This window comes from Phascolarctos cinereus, unplaced genomic scaffold (assembly GCF_003287225.1).
Source record: "Phascolarctos cinereus isolate Bilbo 61053 unplaced genomic scaffold, phaCin_HiC Scaffold_5;HRSCAF=322, whole genome shotgun sequence".
Taxonomy (NCBI): domain Eukaryota; kingdom Metazoa; phylum Chordata; class Mammalia; order Diprotodontia; family Phascolarctidae; genus Phascolarctos; species Phascolarctos cinereus.
Window position 1 is genome coordinate 329,330,187 of NW_027555958.1, and position 25,878 is coordinate 329,356,064.

The window sequence follows — 25,878 nt, forward strand, 5'->3', positions numbered from 1 at the left end:
GGCTTATTAGCTGTGTGACTGAGCAAATCAACCCATTGCCTCAAAAAAAAATACCTTATCTCACTTCTTTCTGAAAATAACAATGTAGTAGGTAGGTACACTGGACTTAGGGTCATGACGAGTTATAGGTTCAGGTCCTGCCTCTGACACTTAATAACTTTATGATCCTTAAGGCTTTTAGAGCATTCTGTGCCTCAATTTACTCATCCACAAGGTGAGAGAATTGTAGTCAGTAGCCTCTAAATCTGTGATCCTATGAATCCCGTGAGATAAGTAACTACGGTTATTATCTATATTTCCTCAAATGAGGAAACTAAAGTCACAGAGGTTAACAGATTTGCCCATGGTTGCATAATGAGAAAGTATAAGAGGTCATATTCAAACCTAGAGTTCTCTATTCCAAATTCAACACTCTACTATATCATGAAGTACATTTCCAGGTAATAGTGCATCTAGAAGAGGGTGACCAGGTTGGTGAAAACGACTTGAGATCATGCCCCATAAGGATTATCACTGTCATAGATTCCCAAAGTGGGTGATACCACCCCTGTGGAGCACTGGAATGATCTAGCAGGAGTAACCTTGTATGCAATTGGGGAGCATTGAATAAAACTAACTTTGGGCAATGGAAGTATAAAGAAAGAAGAGAAGAGAATTTTGAAAAACTATTCGTACATGTTTCATCTGGTATGTAACAGAATTAAAGTCATAATAATTACATTATTTTCCAAATAAACATACAAAATGCAAGTTATAACTGTTCAGTGGTCAAGTGCGATAACAGGTCTTAACAAGCAAGTGTTGGCAGGCGAGTGTGTCAGGCATTGTGAGACACCCAGCATGCTTCGGCAGGAATATATGTGTGTAATGACTTGTTTACAATAGGATACCATACTGTTATGTGACAAAATATTGGGTCATCAAAATTTCAATGCAGGAAAAAAGCCACAAATTTATAATAAATATTAAATTTAAGATGTGTCTTTTAAAAATATATATTATATTTTTTGAAATGATGCAAGTTTCAAAAAACTGTTAAAAAATTAAAGAAAGTAGATTTCCAGGGGGCACTGAGTAATTTTTTTTTTTAAAGGGGATAGTAGGTCAAATAAGTTTGGGAACCTCTGATCACTGTGAAGGAATGGGATGCTTAGCCTGGAGAAGTCTTAGGGAAAGACATGATGGCTATCTCTATGTGTTTGAATATCTGCTAAATAGAATCAGCACTGGATTTGTTCAGTGTGGCCCCATGGAGCAGATGGGTAGAAGTTGCAGAGGTAGATTTGTAAGAAAAAACTTAGTGTACAAGGCTAGATTTTTAAACCAATGGTTGATGTTCTGGTATGCTGGGAGAGGGGATAATTGTTTTGATGTGGGTTGAACTAGATGGCAGTGAGGTCCCTTTTAATTCTGCGATTCTGTGGTGCTGGTGTGAATTCCATTCAAAAAAGTACATCTGTCTCTGCTTTCCTTTTATAAGAAGGGAAATTTTGGCTGAGGGAGGAAGGATTCTGAGTTCATCCTGTGATGGTCCCATCCCCTCAGCTGCCTGCAGACATACCTGTTACCAGATCCTACCCTGCTCATTCCCCACAGCTGCACCACCCTTATCAATTGGGAATGTAATTAAGTGTTTGGGATTTCCTGGACATCTTTTTAATTGGCTTGATGCCTCTGTTTTCATAAACAACTATTAGATTCTCACTCTGCAGCTGGCTTGGCGTCAGCAAAATATTTTCTGCTCAGGGCATTCAAGAAAAGAAAGCTTCTACCTCCATCCCTGAGTGTTTGGGTATTCTGTCTGAAGAGAAGAAACCTTGGCATCCTTGGGACACACCCCAAAGTTTCCATTCCCCTGGGCCCTTAGGGTGTGTGTGTGTGTGTGTGTCACTCTTAGGGCTTTGTTTGTGACTGACTCAGAATGTGAGCCAAGAAGATCAGACATTGGCAGCAAGAGACTTTTAAAAATTGATTCTTTTTTATTTTTAATATCTTAAAAATTTATTCATTTTAACATTATTTTCTTTTTTAAATTTGAGTTCCAAATTTGATACCTCCCTCTCCCATCTCCCACTCACTGAGAAAGTAAGCAAAATAATATAAATTTAATTATATATGTGATATCATACAAAACATATTTCTGTATTGGCTGTATCACAAAAAAGCAAAGAAAAATAAAGCGAGAAAGTTATATTTCAATATGTACTCAGAGCTTATTAGTTCTTTCTCTGGAGGTGAACAGAATTTTTTTTTATCATGAATCCTTTGGAATTGTCTTGGATCATTATAGTGATCGGAATAGCTAAGTATTTCACAGTTTTTTGAAAAATTAAATTAATTTTTTCCTTTATTTTTCTCAATCAAATGTAATTTTTTAAAAGAATTCATTTTTAAAAATTTTGAGCTCCAAGGGGCAGCTAGGTGGTGCAGTGGATAAAGCACCAGCCCTGAAGTCAGGAGGACCTGAGTTCAAATCCGGCCTAGACCAAACACTTGACACTTACCAGCTGTGTGAGCCTGGGCAAGTCACTTAACCCCAGTTGCCTAAAAGAAAAAAAAATTTTTGAGCTACAAATTCTTTCTCTTCCTCCTTCCTCTCCCCTCCCTTGAGAAGGCAATTAATGTGATGATTATATATGTGAAGTCATGCAGAGGATATTTCTACCTTAACCATGTTTCAAAAGTAAACCCAGACCCTTACTCCACCAAAAAAGCCCCAAAGAAAATAAAGTAAAAAAAATTGATGTTTCAATCTGCATTCAGACTTCATCAGTTCTTTCTCTGGAGGTAGATAGCATTTTTCATCAAAAGTCCTGGATCATTATATTGCTCAGAATAGCTAAATCATTCATATGGTCATTGTTCAGTATTACTGCTACTGTGTACAATGTACTTCTGGTTCTGTTTAATTCACTTTGTTTCAGTTCATATACATCTTCCCAGGTTTTTCTGAAAGCATCCTGCTCATTATTTCTTATTGCACAATAGTATTCCATCACAATCATATACCACTTGTTCAGCCATTTCCCAACTGATGACCATCGCCTCAATTTCCATTTATTTGCCACCACAAAAAGAGCTGCTGTGAATATTCTTGTATGTACAGATTATTTTCCTTTTCCTTTGATCTCTTGGGGATATAGACCTAGTAGTGGTATTGCAGGGTCAAAGGGTATGTACAGTTTAAATCCCTTTGGGCATACTTCCAAATTGTTCTCCAGAATGGTTGGACCAGTTCACAACTCCACCAACAGTTTATTGTTGTTGTTGTGGCATTTCAGTCGTGTCTGACTCTCCAGAACATCATTTTGGGGTTTTCTTGGCAAGGACGCTGGAGTGCCTTGCCATTTCCTTCTTCAGCTCATTTTGCAGATGAGGAACTGAGGCAAACTTATGCTTGTGTCATTTTTGGAAACCTTGCTGCCTTCTCTGAACTCACAAGAACCAGCCACTTTGTGACTCTAGTAGCACTTTGTTACCAGAAGGAGAATGGGTTAGGGGAGGGAGGGTTGGAGCTATTTTGACACAGCATAAGCCACTGCTGATGAGGCTTGGACAGGGTAGAGTCCAGTGTGGAGTTCAATCCTTGATCTGCAGTCTCAGCTCCAGCGCTCTAGCATCAGACAGAAAATGAACATCTGGTGTGTGGGTGTCCTTGGGTCCCTCCACCCTGCCTCTCACAAACTGCTGTAGAGTTTTCTGGCCACAGTCCATCCTGTCTCCCTATCTGACCCCTCCTACTTCCTGTTCAGTTTATTGAACATATATTTTAAATGAGTTAACCTCAAATAGGAAAAAAAAATGTGCTTACACTTCAAAGTCATCTAGGCAGAACTAAGAACGGTGAGTACAAGTGCAAAGAGGCAGATTTAGGCTTGATCAGAAAAAAAGCTTCCTAGACAAGAATGGACTGCTTCAGGAGACCATTGGGGGGAGGGTCTTCAAGCCGAGGCTTTATGACCACATCGGGTATTTATTTTCACAAAAGGGGTTGATCTAGATGGCTGCCCAGGTCCCTTCCAACTCTGAGATGCTGTAATTCTGCAATTCTGGGCCTGCCTGCCCTTTCTGAGCAGACTGAGGAAGGGAGGGCTACATTCAGGCTCTGGTCCACTTGGTGAGTGAGAACTGCTTTCTGGATCTCCATCCATCTCCTATGATCATTCGTCACTAATCACAAACCTGGCCCATCTTGAACTGTGGTTCTAGACATGTAGAATATTAGAGTCAGAGGGGATGCCTTGGAGGATGTTTAGTTCAACACGTTCATTTTTCAGGTGAGGAAAGTAAGGCCCAGAGAGATGCAGATTGCAAAACCACATAGCACAGGCTTGGAAAGCACACCTTCCTCAACCCTACTTCCCAGAATCCTTTTCTTTTTCCAGGTTCAGTGTGGATGCCTACTCCTGTCACCCACTCCTCCCAAGTTACTTTGTATTTATTTGTGTACATGTTGCAGTCCCCTTTGAGGCTGCTAGATGGCAAAGTGAATAGAATGCTGGACCTGGAGTGAAGAATTCAAATCTAACTAACCTCAGATATTTCCTAGCTGTGTGACCCCAGGCAAGTCGTTTAAGCTCTGTTTGCCTCATTTTGTTCAACAGTAAAATATGAATAATAATAACACCTACCTTGTAGGGTTGTTGTGAGGATGGAAATGAGATAATATTTGTAAAGCATCTAGCATATAGTGTGTGCTTAATAAATGCTTATTTCCTTTCTTCCCTAATGGAGTGTAAGCTTTTGACAGAATTATTTTTTCTTTTTTTGTCCTTGTGTCTCTAGCACCTAGCAAAGAGTTCTGTACATATTAGATGCTACTGCAGGCAACCATAATTGTCTACCTCACAGGATTGATGGAATCAAGAAATGCTGGATGAATTGAATTAAATTAAACAGTAGTGAAGCTAAATCTAGATACTAGGTCTAATGGCTCCCAGCCTAGTGCTATTTCAATGAGAATAGGCTGTCTCTTTTCCTGATATTTTCTTGCCTCTCTTGTACTCTGAAGTCCTAGAATCTCAGTTCTACCCTGGGAGATGGGAGTGAGGAAGAGTCTGACACCAAATTCCTTTTTGACCTTCAGCAGAACAAAGTGCTTCAGCCACACTTGGACTCTTGTTGAAAGGTGATGGCTTGGCCAGTCTAACTTGAAGCCACATCTAATATCATAGTGATGTCAGATTTCTTTTGTGATCTGTGGTGTTAGTTGATAGCTTGAGAGGATGATAATAATAATAATAATAATATCTTATATTTGTGTGGCATTTTGTGATTTATTAAAAAGTGCTTTCATACTTGTTACCACATTTGATCCACTAGACATCCCATAAGATTAGGAGCGACAAATACTATTATTCCCACTTGACAGATGAGGAAACAGAAGCACAGTGTAGTGAAGCAACTTATTCAAAGTCATAGAGTTATTCAGTCCAGGGGTGTGCCAGAAACAGTTCTGACTGACTTATGAGAGCTGATTGTTAAATTTTCAGTGTCAGCATTTATACTTGGGAAAGCTACAACTCAGGGCTTGACTTAGTGTTTTCTTGTTGATCTACATTTAAGAAAGTGATGAAAAAATGTTAATAATTCAGATTGAACTTATACCAGTGTGTTGAGTACATTTTTTTAAAATTGAAGGGCTGATCATTAAACATTTACCAGCACACTCCTGGTTGTACAAGAACCTTGGTTTCTTGATTCCTACCTCTGTGTTTTTTCAAATCCTGCCTCTGATACTATAATTAGTTATGCTACCATGGTAAACACATCACCTTTCTGACCCTCAATTTACTCATTTGTGAGATGGGAAAAAGGACACCTTTAGTATGTACCTCATAGGATTATTTAAGGACAAAATGAAGTAGAAAGTATTTAGTAAAACTCAAAATCAGTTTTTTTCATTTTTTTCATTTTTTCATTTTCATCTGTGCTGTATGGCTGCTACTTATTATTGTATACTATATCCATATCTGAGAATGAAGCGACTGCTTTTAATCATCTCTATAAAATTGTCTTCTGCCTCTTTGGGAAACAGAGAATCTCAGAGTTGGAAGGGACTTTGGATTCTTATCTGGTCTACCTCGTAACTGATCAGGAATTCCTTCTATGACATCTCCAACAAAGGTCCTTCTTATCCTCCTCTTGTACACCTCCAAGGTCTGGAAGCCTCCTACCTCTAGAGGCAGTCCATTCCACTTTTAAACAATGCTGATAGATAGAAGGTTTTTTTTTTTACACTGGACTGAACTCTGCCTGTCTTCAACTTTTCCCCAGTGCTCCTAGTTCTTCCCTCAAAGACCAAGCAGGACAGTCCTAGGTTTTCCACATGACAGTCCTTCAAATACCTGAAGACATATATCAAGTCCTCTCTAAGACTTCTCCAGGCCATATTCCTCAGGCAAATTCTACCTTACAACAAGAAATAAAAATAAATACCATATTCATGCCCTATTCTTCCTGTAAATTTTGAATGTCCCTTGAGAGTTGTCAGTTCCCCAAAGGCAAGGAACCATGTTTCCTTTCCATCTGCCTTTCCCACTGACAGCCCCAAGTTTCCAGTCCAGTGCCTTGCACCTCAGTAAAGGTCACTGAGTGACTGGAAAGAGAGAGTCAGAGAGAGACAGAGAGAGACAGAGAGAGAGATAGAGATAGAGAGACAGAGAGAGACAGTGAGACAGAGAGAGAGAAAGAGAGACAGAGAGAGAGAGAGAGAAAGAGAGACAGAGAGAGAGAGAGAGAGGAGAGAGAGAGAGAGAGAGAGAGAGAGAGAGAGAGAGAGAGAGAGAGTGAGAGAGAGAGAGAGGGAGAGAGAGAGAGAGAAAGAGAGAGAGAGAGAGAGAGAGAGAGAGAGAGAGAGAGAGAGAGAGAGAGAGTGAGTTGTGAATAAAGAGTTGTGGGGTAGTTCTAAGAGCCCTGGGGTAGGAATTCAGTTCACCTGGGTTCTAGTCCTGACCTTGTCAATAACCAGCTATGTGAACTTGGGTAAGCTGCTAAAACAATAACATCTTACATTTATATAGTGCTTTAAGATTTACAGGATGCTCTCCACCCTGCCCCCAAATAATGCTATGAGGTACATGATGCAAGTATCACCACCATTTTGTAGGGAACTTAAGCTCAAAGAGGTTATATGGTGTGAATTGCTTAAAGTCACACACAGCTAGGAAGTTATCAGAACTGATATTTAAATCTTGGTCTTTTGGATCCAAGACTAGTACCCATTCTACTTTGCTTTAACTGCCTAGGCTTCACTTTATCAACCTGGAAAATGAGGGCTAGAATTGGGGGTTCTTAATTTTTTTTGTGTTATGGAATCCTTTGTGTGTGTGTGTGTGTGTGTGTGTGTGTGTGTGTGTGTGGTGTGTGTGATGAAGCCTATGACTCAGAATACTGTTTTTAAATTCATAAAATAAAATATACAAGATTAAAAAGGAAATTAATTATGTAGAAAAACAGTTACCAAAAACCAAACCAAACCCAAGTTCAAAGGCATCAGGTAAGAACCTTTGACCTAGATATTCTCTAAACTCCCTTGCAGAAGTGACAAAACCATAGTTCTACCTCAGACACCTTACTGTGTGATTTCAGAGATGTGTATGTTCTCACTGAGCTTCATTCTGTGTCTCCATGCAGTGTTGTTTTATACTATATTAAGAGAGAGTCAGCTTGTCCTGGACCAGGGAGCTGTTGTGAGCTGTGCTAGTCTGAACACATCCGTGTTACTGTGTTCAGTTCTGGGCACCACATTTTAGGAAGGGCATTCATAAGCTGGAGACCATTGAGGGGAGAGCAGAATGGTGAAGGGCCTCTTGTCCGTGCTCTGTGAGTCTCAGATAAAAAAACTAGGATGAAAAAGATGGAGAGCAGCAGACTTCATGGGAACATGATAGTTCTCTTCAGGTATTTATTTGAAGGGCTCTTAAGGGAAAGAGAGAATAGGTTTGATCCCAGAGAGAAGAACTGGGCAAAATGAATAGAATTTGCTAAATTTAGGCTTGATGTCAGAAAACAATTTCTGACCATTAGAATATCTAAAAGTGAAATGGGCTGCCTTAAAAAGCAGTAGGTGCCCAATCCCTAAAGGTCTTCAAAGACAAGCTAGATGACCATTTGTTGGGACTGACACAGAGGGGACTTTTGCTTAAATATTGGTGGGACTAGTAGGCCTTCAAGGTGCCTTCCAGCTCTGAGATTCTCTGAGGCTGAGAAGTGCTCGATGGTTTTTTGGTTTATTTAATTTGGGGAGAATCCCTTTGACTACGTTCACTGTGGAACTCGAAAGAATTTTCCCTTGGAGTGAGGGAAATGGTGCATCTGAAGGAGTAGGAGGCTTCAGACTGCTTATCTGGGTCACCATTAGCTCCTGTAGTAGATTTGGAAGTCTTAGAATGTTGGAGCTGGTAGGGATGCTGGAGAGGATTATGTAAGGGTGTGCCGGTATGTCTAGAGCACTGGTGTAGAATTTAAATAGAAATGGGGACACTATTCCATACATAGGTATCCCTGTGAGCCATGTGTTGACTTAGTTTTAAAATGTAATGTTATCTATGTTTTATTGTATTTTTATTTTTGTTAATTATTTCCCAATTAAATTTTTTTTGGAGGCAATGGGGTTAAGTGATTTGCCCAGGGTCACACAGCTAGTAAATATCTGAAGCTAAGTTTGAACTCAGGTCCTCTAGACTCCAGGGCTGATGCTCTATCCACTGTGTCACCTAGCTGTCCTATCTCAATAAAATTTTAATGTGGCTCCTGCCATACTTAGGAGTGTTGTGGGGTGGCAGGCCAGTGTGTTTGACACTTCTTATCTCATTTATTTGTTTAGACATGTGCTAGTAGATGTATCACAACTGACTCTCCAAAAAAAAATGTGCCTAACACACTTTTAAGTTTAATATGCATGATCAACATTTCTTCAGTCACTTTTTAAAGTCTAGATAATCAACAAAACAATAAATCTAGCCCTAGTTTGCAACATTTGCCCATTCCTGAGGGGATAAATGCTCACTAGGGCATCTAGGTGGTGCAGTGGGTAGAAAGTGGGGCCTGGAATCAGTCTGAGTTCAAATCCAACCTCAGACACTTACTAGTTGTGTGACCCTGGGCAAATCACTTAACCCTGTTTGCCTCAGTTTCTTCCTCTATAAAATGAGCTAGAGAAGGAAATGGCAAACCACTCCTGTATTTTTGCCAAGAAATCCTCAAATGAGATCATGAAGAGTTGGACACGACTAAATGACAGCAGCAAAAATACTCCTACTGAGAGGTTAACAATTAGCTGCTGGCTAGGCCTACTCTCTTGTTTTCCACATGAGGAAACCAGGAAGAAAAGTGATTTGCTCAAATTCACACATTTGTGTTTTTAGAGACGTGGACATGCTTTTAAAGATGTTGAGGCCGAAAGGAATGAATCTTTTAATAATGATTTCATTCACTTAGATTGCAAACCCTCTTACCCTTAGTAGACTGTGGTCAACCTTCTGGTAATGGGTATCTCTGAGACTGTCCGGACTGATCATCATAGGATCATAGTTACAGAGCTGGAAGGAACCATAGAGTTCACTAGTCCAACCCTTCATTTAAAGAGGAGGAAACTAAAGCACAGAAAGTATGAGTGACTTGCCCAAGATCTCACCTCTGGTAAGTGGCAAAACGAGGAAATTCACTCAGCTCATCTGAGTGCAGCTGAAGGATTCTTTCCACTACAAGGAAGGGGACACATTTATTATGTACCTATTATGTGTCAGGTACTGGTTTTACAAATATTGTTTCATTTAATCCTTGTAACAATTCTATTATTATCCTTATTTCATGGTTGCGGAAATTGAAGCAAACAGTGGTAAAGTGAGTTGCCCAGGGTCACATAGGTCAGAAGTGTCTGAGGCTTGATTTGAACATGGGTCTTCCTGACTCCGGCCCCAGTACACCACCTACACATAGGCTCTCCAAGCTAATATTTTTCAGTTGTTCAGGATGTATGAGAGCATGCATGCCACTAGCATAGACCTTGGGAGCTCAGGATTATTTCCACGTCACCATGAGGCTTGAAGAATAAGAAAGGAAGAGTGTTCATTGTGATAATTGCAATCAGGTGCCCAAGACTGTGTGTCCACTCTGCTTGTAATGCAGCTCCTGTCACAGGGCCAAGGTACAACACGCCCCGTCCTCCCACTTCCTAGCTATTGTTTACTCTGCCTCTGAAGCAGTGGGAGGGAGTCCCCTTGTCACGCTTGCTGGTCCTCATGCCCCAGGGAAGTCCCTTCCCATCCTGTCAGAGTCTATTTTGGAGGGCTGTGACCAAGAGCAGAGAATAGTTGTTGGTGGAGGAAAGTACCTTAGAAGCAGCATGCTTTATAGGAAAACATCCTGGGAAGGACAAAGCCTGGGTTCATAGAGTTCGCCATTAGCTTATTAGGTGATCTTGGGCTTCTCTGGCCTTCCTCATCAGAAAGAAAGAGGAGAATCAGAAATTCTTCTTTTTTGGCTAGGCAGTGGGGTTAAGTGACTTGCCCAGGGTCACATAGCTAGTAAGTGTTAAGTGTTTGAGGTCAGATTTGAACTCAGGTCTTCCTGATTCTAGGGCTGGTACTCTATCCACTGCACCAGCTAACTGCCCCTGAGAATCAGAAGTTCTTTGTCTACCTCATAAGGTTGTTGTGAGGCTAAAATGAATAAAGTGTTTCAAAAATGGTAAATCACTTTACAAATGTCAGGTATAACATATTAAGAATTTTGATCCTTAAAAATTTAAAAACAATGTCTTCGAATGATGTCGCTGTACTGAACATCCATACTCTGTAAACTAGGTGGAAAAGTTTTTTTTTAAAAAAAATAGACACTGAACAGAAAAAAATCAAAACCACGTGGAATGTGATGATGTGCATACCTTCCCCATCATCCTCTCTGCTGCTAAAATTGTCCCAAAGATGTTTTCAGTGAATCTATGAAAGTTGACCTGACATCCTCCACAGCCATAATTTTATCCACCTCAGCAACAGTCTCCAGAACATTAAATTGAAAAGAATAATCATAGGGTAGCAATCTTTCACAGTACTGATTCTGAGTTTCATAGGAAAAGATGAGAATGAGATGATGTAGTGATGATGGTGACAACAATGATGAGAATCATAATGATATCCTCCCCAGCTAGCCTGCTTTTGGGGTCTGTGGTGATATTGGTGTCCTATCCATCGCACTTCTCCACCCACTGCTCTTACTTTCGTTTTGTTACCACATAGAGGAGGTGGCTGTGGTGTAATGAGCTCAATTTTGGCTTTGGAGTCCGAGCACATGGATTCAAATGCTAACTCTGCTATTTTCTGCCTGAATGACTTTGGCTAAGTCATTTCCTTTCCCTGGGTTTCAGTGGCCTCATCTGTAAAATGATGGGATTGGGCTATGTGCACTTGAACTCATCTTCTAACTGTTTGATTCTAGGGACCTCCTCCCTTTCTGGGCTTTATTTCTGAGCTCGTAAAATTCAGTCTCTCTTCCCCCAAGACTATTCCCTCTTACCAAGGACAATGTAGCCTAACCCATAGAGGTAGCCAAAGTGATCCCATACCACCTTTCACTTGAAAATCAGAGAATTACAAGGCTGAGGACAGGAGTCAGAAGATCTGTGTTCCAGTCTAGGCTTGTATATCTGTTTGCGTGTGATCACGGGCAAGTCACTTCACATTTCAGAGCTTCAGTCTCCTGATCTACAAAATAAGGTTACAGAACTTGTACTACTCCCCTTCCAGAGGTTTTATAAGCAAAGAGCTCTAAATAGTCAAGGGTCACCTTCTTTCCATCAGTGAAGGTAGGTGGCCCAGCCCCAACTCCTTTCAGGGACTAGATTTGGAGACTTTTTTGCCCTGGAATATCCTGTGTGGAGGAGGCATTGCCAACTCTGCCCTGTATTGCTAAGTCAAATGAGAAAACTGTACCCCTCTCCAAGGTAAGCACAGAGTGCCCAAACATCAGGCCTCTTGCTATCAGGATCATATCTGTCATGAGGGATTTAGATGACAGTTGATTGCATGACATGGGAGACATTGGCACAGGACTGCCCAGCATTGTGTGCCCTCATCAAAGAAGGTGTTGTGCTTTATGAGCAAAGCAGATTTGAAGTACCTCAAAAGAAACTGAAGATGCACAAATTTAGAGAGTCCACCCCAAATATTCACATGGACTGTTTGTGCTTGACCTGTGGTAGAGCATTCTGAGCTCATATTGGTCTAATCAGCCACCGTTGGTCACACTGTAATTTGACTCTAACATGTCATTCTGGTCTTCTTCAAGAATGAAGGTTAACTTCGAACTGACTGGGAGTCAAGTACACATTCTACATGGGTTCTTGTATCTTGAGTATGCTTCATTCCCTGCCATCTTGGGGTAAGGCAAAGGAACTGGCCACAAGTTCAAATTTGATGAGGCTCTTAGGGACCAGATCTCTGGTGCTATGTACCCAAGCACCAGATTTAATCTTTTCATCTTTACCCCATGACCCGATGTTTTCAGAGAAAACAGGATGATGCTCCTGTCCTAACACAGTCACCACCCTCCATCATCACAGTACATTTGTATGCTTTGTATACACACCAGCAATTCCAAATAAACACTGTATATGTATGTATCCCAGATTTTTCCTTTTTTCTATAGCTAGCAATTCCTCTTCCTCTTTTCCTAATCCCTGTGATTCAGAGTCACCATCCTCTACTTGGAAAACCCCTTCTCCTAATGCCAATTCCTCAATCTTTCATTTCCATTCATCTCAGCCCTATTCCTACCCAATCTCTGTCCTCCCCTCTCCTTTCCCAATGTGCTTTCTAGAACTCTCCTTTGTTAAACAACAACAACAACAACTTCACTTTATCCTTATTTCTTCTCACTCTCTTTTTATCCTCTTGCACTCAAGGAAACTGACCCTCCTCATGGGGAAAAAACTCCCTGCTTGTCTGGCCACACATTTTTCAGTAGTGAGTATTCATTTTCTTTTCTTTCCCCTTTTCTAACCCTTCCCTTCTACCCCTCCCTTCCAACATTATGCTCAGTAGAGGAGTAAGATTATATTATGTATTATATATTTGGGTCACTTGGCTCCATGAGAGTCTGGGAAAAAAATAACTTTGTAGTTATTGGAATGTTACACAACTATATTATTTACTTTATTGTAAATACTGGTGAACAGTGGCCAATAAATAGTTTTATATTCTTCCTTTAAAAAAAAAAGACTTGTTCTCTTTAGCCCCAGGAACTATATATATACACACACACATGCATATATCTATATCTATCTATCTATATCTATCTATCTATATATCTACACACACACACATATACACACATGCACATATATACATGCATATATATGCACATATATACTTATATATTATATATTATATTCCTTACTCCTCTCTGCCATTTCTAGACCCTCTCTTTACTGCTGTCCCTCAGCAGCCTCTTCTCTTTTGCGATTCACTCCATCCATTTAAATCATCATATCTAGATGCTTTTTACAGTTATCCTTGAGATGGAGAACTGTTTTCTTTTTCTTTTTGCCTTTGTATACCCCCTGTACCACCTTTTCTCCTTCTCAGCAGAAAACTTGCCTCCTCCTTTGCAGAGAAATTGAATTGAACTGTCATGTGATTTCTCTTCTTCCCCCCCCCCCCCAGCCTTTTTTGTTATCCCTTTACATCCTCTCCTTTGATCCACACTTGGAGGCAGAGGAGGCATGTCTTCCTGCTAAGGCCAACCTTGAAATTATCCTTGATTCTTCCATCTTGCTCTCTCAAGCATCCAATGATCCATCAAGTCTCATCAGTTCTATTTCTCATCGAATCTTTTGAATCTGTCCCTTTTTCTCCATTCATATGGTCACCACCCTAGTTCAAGGATCTTATCACCACTCCATTATAATAGCCTGATTGGTCTCTCCTCTCCAATCCTTCTTTTGCACTAATGTTTCGGCCAAATAATCTTCATAAGGCTCATGTCAGACAACATGGCATTTAAAGACCTCCATAGTCTGGCTCCAATCTATTTATCTAGACTTTTTTCATTCTACTTTCTAACTGGAAGTGGGGAACCTGTGGCCTCAAGGTTACATGTGACCCTCTAGGTCCTAAAGTGTGGCCCTTTGATTGAATCCAAACTTCACAGAACAGATCCCTTTAATAAAAGGATTTGTTCTGCAAAACTTGGACTCAGTTGAAAGGCCGCACCTGAGAACACAGAAGACTACATATGGCTTTGAGGCTGCAGGTTCCCCACCCCTGTTCTAGCCAAATTGTATTACTAGCTCTTCCTTGAACTTAAAATTCTATCTCTTCTTTCTTTGCCTTCACACAGATCATCCTATGTGATCCTCAGACTTCTGCACCCCTTGTCTTCCAAATCATGCCACCCTGAATCCCAGAGTCTAAGTGTTGGAAAGCTCCTTAGGAATCATCTTGTCCAACATACACTTGAACAAAGGTCTTCACATATATGATGAGTGATCATTCAACCTTTGCTTCCAGACCTCTGGCGAGCAGGAACTTACTCCCTCAAAAGGCATCTCATTCCATTTCTATAATGTCTTATTGTTAGGCAGACTTTTCTTATATCACACTTTAATTTTTCTCTTCACAATTTCTAACCATGGTTCCTAGTTTGGACCTCTGGGGCTAAAGAGAACATATCTTTTTTTAAAAGGAAGAATATAAAACTATTTATTGACCACTGTTGGCTAGTATTCACAGTAAAGTAAACAACATATAGTTGTATAACATTCTAGTGACTACAAAGTTATTATTATTATTTTTTTTGCCTGACTCCCACAGAGCCAAGTGACCCAAATACTCAAAAGGCTGGTCTTACACATTGAAGGGATGAGTTGGGATAAAAAAGGAAAAACATGCATGTCAAGCATATAGGAGACTATATAAAATGGGTACGTTTGCTTCCCCATTTATGCCCATAGTTAGGAAAACACAACCCTTCCAAATGCCTGCCTTTAAGAGAACAAGTCTAGTCCCTTTTCCATGTGACAGAATGTAAATACTTAGGATCTTAGGTTTAGAGCTGGAAGGGATCTTAGAGGTCATCTAGCCTACCCCCTCATTTTATAGAGGAGCAGTTGAGGTTCAGAGACATCAAGTGACTTGCCAGTGTTAAGCAGGAAGACAGCTAGTGTGCTCTTTCGAATTTATCTTTTCTCTGAGCTAAATATCTCTAGTTCCTTCATCTTGATTCCCAAATGACATGATCTTGAACCATTGCCTTCATTTGAATGCTTTCTAGCTTATCAATGTCTTCCTAAAATGTGGTATCCAGAAATGAAAATGATGCTCCAAATGCGGGCAACTAGGGCAGTTCATAACTACCTGATCAAAAATCTCCTATGATGGAATCTCTCCCCATGCCTACTCTCCTAAACTTATTCTTTACCCTTACCATAACCTCTAATCTCTCCTCCCCTCTGGATTCTCCCAGGCCATCATTTCTGCTTTGACTTAATTTTTCTCCCTTCCCAGTCTTGGCTCTATAGTTAATCAATTCAACACTGCCCTCCACACTGTCTTTTACCTTTTTTTTTTTTGGTAAGAGAAATTTACTTTTGTATTTCTGAAAAATATAAATAATAATAGTAATATATATAAATAATAATAAAAACAAACAATATCTTACTGTAGATTATAGTCAAGTATTTAGTCAAAATGAAAAGGAAAAGAATTGTTTCCTAGAGGACATCATATGCAACATTAACAAGAATGAAGTGCTACCTTATGAGAGGTAAATAGTTCACACTGTTCTTTACATGGTAAGAATAGTTGAGCTTACTAATATGCTGAAAGGCAAACAGGATTAAGAGACTTGCCCAGGGTCACACAGCTAGTCAGTGTCTGAGGCCAGATTTGAACTCACGAAGATGAGTCTTCTTGATTTCAAACTCAGTACTCTTATCTACTGTGCTACTTGGCTGCCTGGAGCTGTTGATTACATGGTACTCAAAGAACCATTCAATTCCCTTGTTGGAATTTTGACATTTAAAACTGAAATGTCACTGTAAGAAATGATTTATACCACTGAAAACAAACCTTTGAGTGAACTAATCCAGATTCCAGCACAAAAAATGCTGCGAGATGCGCTTATAAAACTTGGAGAAGATGCGCTTATATAAAATGTATCCTGTTCAGACGTTACCAAAATATAGAAATAAATCTGAAAGGAAATCTTTTAAAATAAAAGCCTCTAGAGCTTTCAAAATCAATACATAAAGGGGGCTTAACTTTATAGCATTGTTTAACAGACAAAGTACAAAGATGGATGTGGCCCTCAGGGCACAAAGAGAGATTTTGAATTCCTTGCTTCTACACCATAAAAATTCCTTCTACACTACAAAAGGACCTTCTTTCTTGAATCAGGGCATTTGCTGGAATTTTCCCCCTATTTCCCAAAATGATTCTGCTAATAGTATGCATTCATTTTTTCCGAGTGATTCCAGACAAATCCTTAAAATTGGACATTCTTAGAATCTAACAACTCTAAGTTAAACCTTGCTTCTATATGAAAAGTTTTAATGTGTTAACTTTCTTGTCCCTAAAGAGAGGTCTAATCTTATTCTCCTTTAGAGATTTTAGGATATCGCCACCAAACTATTTCCTGTTTAGATGATGAAAAATACCTTGGGAGAATTTGATTTAACCAATTAATCCCTTCCTATGGGAGTATGAACTCAATATTCTGTTCACTATTGATTCAGCAAACAGAATGCTGTCAAAATATGGCATGATATTTCTAATACTTCTATAACTTTGGAAAACTTCAGATTAAATTAATCTTCAAAGTCAGTTCCATTACCCAATAACATTTTCAAATTGTACAGGTTAGTTTGTATCCATCTTTGACTTATGCCTTTCCTCTAATTGCTTCCTGCCTTAACTGATTAATTTTTCTCTAAGACCAGATCACCTCCTTCATTTGGTTTAGATCTTTCCATAACTTGGCTTTCAATTTCAGAGGGAAATTTTTCTTTCTTTTTCGTTTTCCACCCGTGTCTTAGAAAGTGGGCTCTTCAGCCTCCTCATTTGACTACACTGCACTACTTCCTCCCTTGTATTATTATTCTTTCTTTCTTCTTCTGTGTCATGTTGATGTGAGGTTCTCCTTATCTTTATTTCTGAATTCCTGTTTTGTCCATTTCCCATTTCTTACTTGTGAAGTCTGGGCAAGGTTTTCCTGAGACATCTTTTAGTACTCCTAACCATTTTCCTGAAGGTTGTATTTTCTGAACAACATGTATTCATTCACAACACTCAGGCAGCAGATAGCTTTAATGATTTCTATCACAGTAGTGTACTGGGGATTGCTATGGCATTTTCAGGATTGAGACAGCCCACTATTCCTGCCAGTTCTTTAATGACATCTTCTCTACTCATATGACTACTTTTTCACACTTTGTAAATAATCTGGAATGGCCGTTTGTTTGATTCTTTAAACTCAGGTTTCAAGAAAGTTTCAGTATAGTTTTTCACATCCTATAAGAAAACTTTGCATGTGCCAAGATGAGCAGAGTAACCTGAGTTTTCTTCTTAGTCGTGTACTGGTAACCTTTAGGAAAAGACGTACCAGTTCCTCAGGTTCTATGCCAAGCATTCTAATGGAGAGCACGTTATTTCCTCTACTTTCCTCTGAGTGGAATTGTCTTCATCTCAGTTCTGTGGATGCCTGAATCTCACTGACTTCTTTGTTTCAGGAGGCTTCTGTGTCATCTTCTTCTTCCCCCTTAATTCTAAAGAGTTGCTTATTCTTGTTTATAAATTTCTTCATCCTGTATAAGTCATCCTCATACTTGTAGGAGTAAGCATCTCCCATACACTTGAGCTCCTTCATGTTTCAGGTAATGAAGGTGCTGCAGAGCCTGGGTTCCTGCTGTCTAGGGCTCCACCCCGGTGTGGGGCCTTCTTAGCCTATGTGTACTGGGCCTTCCATCTTTGTTTTATTTGGCTAGCCCATGGGGGCTGCTCCTTAACTGTCTCCCTCTTAAGGAAAAGAGAGTGTTGGAGGGTGAAAGATGCAGGCTGAGAAAGAGGGAAAGAGTGTGCTGTCCTCTACTTTTGAATACCTTCATCCTCTCACCCTTATGCCATTCACACTCAAATTTGGTGAATTTGAGTTACTAAGCTAAATGAACATTACTTCCAACATCTGATTCCATTACTCCTTTTTTTGTTGTAGTTATTCAGTCATTTCAGTTGTGTCTGACTTTTCATGGCCCCATTTGAGGTTTTCTTGGCAAAGATACTTGAAGTGGTTTGCCATTTCCTTTTCCATCTCATTTTACAGATAAGGAACTGAGGCCAATAGGGTTAAGTGACTTGCCCAGGGTCACACAGTTCTCTCTTACTAATGAAAATGTTAGAAAATCATTCTTCTGAGCCAATTGAGTCCACTACATATTGGTATAACCAGCTTGAACCAAGCACTCCTCAACTTTGAGACAATAAATTCTTTTACTCCTTTATAAGTGATTCTCTTTCCCACTTTCTGAAGCAGCTATTACAAACCTCTCCTCAGCAATGTGCTCTCTATTTTGTTTTCTTTTTTTATAGCTGCATAGACCTGCTACTGCTCTGAGCAGAAAATTTTTACATGACCTGATGAATGTGCAGCACTTTAAAAGTTTTTTTTATAATATACATAATAAAAATATTTCTGATGAAAATTGAAAATCTGTATACTTACGATTTTATTTATTAATTAAATGGTACAGTAAAACTTGGTACATTTTTTTTTATCAGAATGTTCATATCATTAGTTACTATTTACACAGTTGTTTTTCCTTTTCTTTCATGATGGTCAGTCATCACACCTTCTTATGGGGCTTTGAGTCTATCTCATATAACTTTAGATTTTTACCTCTAGATGACTCTGGTAAAACAATTGTTCCAACCAATCAAAGCTTTCCTATTCATTTGAAAACAGAAAGGTTACATATTTGATGTCTACTGGCCAGATAAGATCACATAACCTTGTTGGACCAAATAGGAGCTTATAAATCATTAAATGTGTATTTCCCTTCCTTTGGGAAAGGAAAGCACGAATAAATCCAAATGGGATGATCTTTTTTCATCCCTCACCCTTCTTGACCTTTCTGAAGCATTTGACACCATTGGCTACTTCCTTTTCTTGGATACTCTCTTATCTAGGTTTTCATGTTTGTACCCTGCATTGTTTCTCCTTCTCTGGGTCTGATTGCTCCTTCTTGGCCTCCTTGGTTGACTCTTCATCCATATCGATTCCCTAACTGTGGTTGTACCCCAAAACTCTGTCCCGGGTCCTCTTCTTTTCTCTCTCTATTCTTTCTTTTGATGACCTTATCAGCTTCCTTGGGTTTAATGAACATCTCTGTGAAGATGACTTCTAAATCTATATATCTAGTCCCAGTCTGTCTTCTGAGTGTCAACTCCACATGTTCCATACACATTTCAAGCACAACTCATCCACAATAAAATGTATGTTCTTTCCCCTTAAATCCATCCCTCTTCTTAAAATTCCCTGTTTCTATCAGGGGTACCACCATCTTTCCATTCTCCCACATCCACAAACTTGGTATTATCCTTGATTCCTTACTTTCTCTCACCCTGCATATTTAATCAGTTGCCAAATCTTGCCTCTATAACATCTCTCACATTTATTCCTTTCTCTCTCTTCACATGCCACTGATTTAGTTCAGGCCCTCATCATATCTCACTTGGAATATTGCATTGTATTCCTAATTGGTCTCCCTGCTTCTAATCTCTCTTCTCTCCATTCTTCTACACAGCCACTAAAGTTATTTTCCTTAAGCATGGGTCTGACCATTTCATTCCCCTACTCAGGAAACTCCAATGGCTCCCTATTGCCTCCAGGATAAATTATAAACTACTCTCATTGGCTTTTTTTGTTGTTGTTGTTGTTTTGGCTAGGCAATGGGGTTAAGTGACTTGCCCAGGGTCACACAGCTAGTGAATGTTATGTCTCATTGATTTTTAAAGTTCTTCACAATTTGTCCTCAACTTGTCTTTTCAGTCTCGTTACATATTATTTCTCTCCCCAAATTCTGGGTGGGGGAGGTTCTGTGGTCTAACCAAACTAATCTTCTTCTTGTTGTTTATTACACGGAACATTACATGTTCTGTCTTAGTGCCTTTGTACTGACTGTTTCCCATGCCTGGAATGCACTCCCTTCTTATCTTTTCTTTGCAGAATCCCTTATTTCCTCTAAAACTCAACTCAAGGACTATCTTCTACCTGAAACTTTTCCTGATCCTCACAACTGCTAGGGCAGGGGTGGGGAGCCTGTGGCCTCGGGCCACATGTGGCCCTCTAGTTCCTCAAGTGAAGCCATTGACTGAACTCAAGCTTCACAGAACAAATTATAAATTACAATTATCCCTTAATAGAAGGATTTGTTCTGTGTAGTTTGGTATCAGTCAAAGAGCCACACTTGAAGACCTACAGGACCACATGTGGCCTTGAAGCTGCAGGTTCCCTACCCCTGTGCTACTGCTTTCCCTCCCTAAACTACTTTGTATTTATTTTGCATTTATTTTGAATATATGTGTATATGTATGTGTTGTTTTCCCCAACAGAATGTGCGATACTTGAGAGAAGAGACTGCCTCCCCCACTTTTTTCTGTATTTTAATACTTAACAGAGCCTGGGATATAGCAACAAAAAAAAATATTACTCAATTGAGTAGAATGGGTCTATTGCCTTTCTATACTTGGACAGTCCTTCTCCCTTCCCCCTCCTCTGCTTTAGGGCTTAAAATTTCCATTTCTTTGTGCTCTCTAGGGCCTTGCTTTGCTTGCCACTGCTGGTTCCTGGATTCTTTTCATCAGCTTGTGTATCTGCTCATTCAGAGTTCCCCATCCTCTTTCTAAGGACTAATGTCTTTGATTTCCCCCAAAGTCTTACGTTCACTAAGGGTGGGGAATGACCAGGAAGTTACTGGGGTTGGCAGCGGGCTGGGGGAATCCCCATGAACCTTAGAGAAAATGGTGTGTAGGTGGCACCCTACTGGGAAGTCCAGCTTTTAAGATTTGCTGAACTAATATGATTGATGACTGAGTTGGGGAAGCACTGCCTTAGTATTCTAAAAATCCCTTAAGACCTGATGTGGTACTCCAGGTAGCACGTACACTGTTAAACGCACCTGTTACTGTTACCTCTCCCTTCTTCCACACAGACAAAAGGTCCTTCAAGTATTGACATCTCCCAGGCAAGGACTCAGAGTTAGATAGGCTCTTTCCTTGGGGATGGATTTGTTGTCTGTCCTGACTTACCTTTTCTGACTGGGTTTCTGATTTTAATTGCTCATTCTGCCACTGCCTTTTTGGATCTCAGTTTCCCTTGCCTCCTCATGAAAAAGCTTGTGTAGCACTCTTACGGTTATCAGAAAAACATACAAGCAGTTCTGTGGTTTATGCATTTCCTGGCTTAAAGGAAACACAATAGATGCTTGTTTAATTGCATTGAATTACAAAGAAAAGTCACACAGTACTTTATTTGAGCCTCACAACAACCGTAGGTCAAATTATTATTCTGCTCATTTTATAAATGAGGAAATTGTGACAGAGATATTTAACAATTTGTTTACCAGCAAGTGGCAGAGCCAGGTTTTGAACCCACTGATGTTGAGTTTTATCCATGTAGTCCCAACCTTTATCTGCATTTCCAGTTATCTCCCAGATATCTCCCCTTTGCCAGAACCTCAAATCCAATGTGTCCAAAGTTGAACTATATTTTCCCTTTAGACCTGGCCCCTCCTTCCAACTTTTCTATTTCTACTGATGTCACCAGCATTCACTAAGTCAGTCAGGCTTGGAACCTTGTGGTTATTCCTCTTTCTGACTCCCTAGCACCCACTCCTGTCACTTCTGCCTCAGTAGTATCTCTTTCCTCCACTCCCTTCCTTCCATTTCCTGTCCTACCACCCTAGTTGAGTCCCTCCTCGTCTTTGGCCTGACCCACTATAGTATCCTTCTAATGGGCTTTCCTGTCTCCAGCCTCTCTGTTTGACATTCTACTGTTAAAGTAATCTTCTTGAATCATAAGTTTGATCACTTTATTCCTTCTGCTCAATACTCTTCAATTCTTTCCCATTGTCTATGGAATAAGACAAATGCCATGCCCAGGCATTCTAAGCCGCTCAAAATTTGCCTGTAGCCTATTTCTCCAATTTAATTTTAGGGTTCTTTGCTTCACACAGCCAAACTACTTCCTTTCAATTTTCTCCGCTTCAGCCAAATTACTCATTGTTTCCCAGTCTTATTCTGTCACCACCACATGACATTTTACATTCCTGGAATGGACCCTTCCAAGCCTATCTATTGACATCCTTTCCCTTTTCCAAGAACCGTTTCTTCCATATGACCCTACCTGATTTCCAGTTCTCGGTGTTTTCAAGACTCTCTGTTTGATCTTTTTAAAAGTACTGATGAATTTTCTAGCTTAAAGCACAGTATAAGTAACAACAACAACAACAACAAACATTTCTATAATGCTTTATGGTTTGCAAAGTGCTTTATAGATGATCAACTGTGACTGATTTAGCTATTCTCAGCAACACAACGATCCAAGACTTATCGGAAGGACTTGTGATGGAAAATGCTATCCATCCCTAGTGAAAGAACTGATGGAGTCTGAATACAGATCGAAGAGCATACTTTTTTACTTTCTTTATTTTTCTTGGGTTTTTATGTTGGTTTATGTTTTCTTTTACAACATGACTAATACTGAAATATATTTTGCATGACTACACATGCAAAACCTATATCAAATTGCTTGCCTTCTCAATGACAGGGGTGAGGAGAAAGGGAGGGAATTTGAAATTCAATTTTAAAAATGAATGTTGAAAATTGTTTTTACATGTAATTTGGGAAAATACAATACTAAATGAAAAAAAGAGCAAAGTGCTTTACAAACATGATCTCATTGTATTCTCATAACAACTGTGGGAGGTAAGTGCTATCATAATCCCCATTTCACAGATGAGCCAACTAAGACAGACAGAGGTTCAGTGATTTGCCTGGGATGGGTGGCACAGTTAGTAAGTGTCTGAAGCAGAATTTGAACTCAGGTCTTCCTAATTTCAAGTTGTGCACTCTATCCATTGCAACACCTGGCTGTAGTTGTATATTTGTATATACCCTATTCCTGAAATTTGAAGCCCTTTGAGAGTAGGGACATATTATCTTTTAAGGTGTCCTTTTTCATTCTTGTATTGCTGTTCCTATTGCAGTCCCTTGGACATATTGGGTACTTAAATATTTATAAAGAGAGATGAGAGAGGTAAGGTGCATTTTTCCTATTTTCTAGGCACCTGCATTTTCATTAGACCAATTGAAGTTTATTCCTGTATAATAATGGTTAGGAACAATTTTGAAAAATTTTGTATAAGTTGCCACTTGCTAATTAAGAGGAGATCATAAAGATCTATGGCTATTGCTTTAGATTTATTCCAAAGTTCACCTATGTGGGACTCCTTTTTCCTCCTGAGAGGCAATATGGGTACTGGAAACAGTATTGACTTTGGAGTGAGAAGGACTGGATGTTAAGGAAGGCTTCTAGGAAGACAGAAGAGTGAGAGATCTCAGGAGAGATACCCTCAATGACTCCCTCCCTCATAATAGTAGCTGAAGTGTCCTCAAAGAAGCAAAGTTACTAGAACCTTCAAAGAAAATAAGTTTTTTGAAACATTGAAAGAAATGAGTGAACAAATGAATGAACATGTATATACAATAAAAAAAAAAGTCCCAGAGTATTAAGGGGAGCTAGAAACTCTCTAAGAGAAATATAGTCAAACAACACCAAGAACAAAATCCCTCAGGACACAATATGATGGATAATAAGCACACTGAAGGAACTGAAGGCAGAATTGAAAATAGTAAAAACATCCCAAAATCAAGTAAAGAGAGAGTTGAGTGTAACTAAAACATTTCAGGACACCATGATGATGAAACTCAATCATTTGGAAACATCCACAGAAACTATTCAAATTATTATATTAGAAATGATTTCACTGGAGGACAACATGGAAGAAGGACAACAGAAAAAGAAGAAAAATAAGCCCTGGAAATCAAACAACTAGAAAAAATTTGAAAAATGCATAAAGAGAAATGATGGACCTTGAAGACAGAGAAAGGAGAGAAAATTTAGGGATTATTTGGCTTCTCTGAAACTGTGAAAAAAAAGATTCTGACTATTGCATTTCCTGGACGTCATGTAGGATAATTGTTTATAAATGTTGAAAAAAAAAAGACATTGCAAATCAATGAAGGTCGGAATAGTATTAGTAAAATAAAGAATTTCCTTTAAAAAAAAAAGACCTGAGTTAAATACCAGCTCAGTTACTTACTATTATGTGACCTCAGACAAGTCACTTAATCTTTCTAGGCTTGTTCCCTTATTTATAAAAAGTGAGGGAGCTGGATAAAGGGGACTAGGGCCATTTCCAGCTCTAAATCTATGATCCAGCAATCATAGGTTTCATTGTACCCCCAGTGCTTAGTATGGTGTCTGGCACACAATAGATGCTTAATAAATATTTATTGACTGATTAACCACAATACTAAACCACTTAATCTCTGTGGCCCTCAATTCTTTCATATGTAAAATGAAGGTGTTCAACATGATCCCCGAGGTCCCTCCTAGTTCTCAATCCATCTTAGATTATAATGGATAAAATATATTACATGACATTAAAAGAGGTATAGCTTCTAGGATGTAGGAGGTGATGGTTCCACTGTACTCCGTCCTTGTCAGACCTCATCTGGAATATTTTGTTCATTTCTGGGAGTCACATTTTAAGAAGGCCACTGGTAATAGGAGAGTAAATGAAAATGGCCTTGAGTCTGTGCTATGTGAGGGTCAGCCAAAAAGGAAAAGGGAGGGTGTAGCCTGGAGGAGAGAAGACTGGAGAAAGAGATATCTATTTTCAAATATTTGTAGGAGTATCATGTTGAAGACTGATTAGACATTTTGCTACTGGGGTAGAATGAGGAACGATGGGTAGAAATTTCAAATAGGACCAATTAAGTCTTGTTATTAGGGAAAAAGCTTCCTAATCATTGAGGGCTGCCCGACAATGGAATGGGCTGCCTTCAGAGCTGATGGTTTCTCCCAGCAGAGGCTGCATGACCACTTGCAGGATATGTTACAGTGCCGGATGTCTTTTGTGTGCGGATTTGGATTAGATGCCTGCTAAGGAAGTTTTCAACTTTCAAATTCCATGATTCTGTGACCCTCTCTGGGCTGCCTTGAGTTTGTAAGATGGGGAAAAAATACTTGTACCTCACAGGCTTGTTGTGAGGGAAATGCTCTCTAAATTATAAATATGGCTTATTATGTATGATGGAAAATTAGGAGAGCCCTGTCTCAGTTGTGGAGATAAGACCGACTCAGAGTTGTTATTCTGTCTAAGCTTTTTAACTTCTCTGTGCCTCAGTTTTCCCTTTTATAGACTGGGGGTAGTAAGAATGTCCTTTTTCCTCTCTATTACCATCTCCACAGAGCTGTGAAGATGATGAGATGATAGAGAGAGGAAAAAGGCAGTTTGAGCTCTTCAAAAGAAAGAGACCACATAAAAGTAAGGTGTCATTATCAGTAACAGGTCTTACAGTGTTATTTGGGTTTCAGTTTCTGGAATGGGGTAAACAAGGCTAAACAATTTTCTGGTTTTTTTTTTCATCTCATGCATTGTAAACCCTGTAACTGTGACATTAAAAACAAACAAACCCAAACTATTCTTTGAACCCTTGGCACCTTGCACAGTACTTAGTAAATGTTTGTTATTGTTACTGGTTTTTTTAAATGTCCTTTCAAGGGAATGGTATGTTTTGCTGATCTCTGAAAACACAA

General features: G+C 39.4%; 1 protein-coding gene and 1 pseudogene across 2 annotated transcripts in view; both read right to left on the reverse strand.

Moving 5' to 3' along the window:
* The window catches only part of LOC110203110 (SLAM family member 9-like), a 75,913-nt gene that overhangs the window by 2,327 nt on the left and 47,708 nt on the right, over positions 1-25,878 (reverse strand). Inside the window, exon 8 of one of the 2 annotated variants that reach the window (XM_078156204.1) lies at positions 1,957-2,544. The exons of the other annotated variant lie outside the window; for it this stretch is intronic. Coding sequence (XP_078012330.1) covers positions 2,527-2,544 — 18 coding nt within the window. The 3' untranslated portion in view covers positions 1,957-2,526. Of the gene's footprint in view, positions 1-1,956; positions 2,545-25,878 lie in introns of those variants that run through there. 2 annotated transcript variants of the gene reach the window in all.
* On the reverse strand, positions 15,599-19,266 carry LOC110203100 (THUMP domain-containing protein 1 pseudogene; annotated as a pseudogene).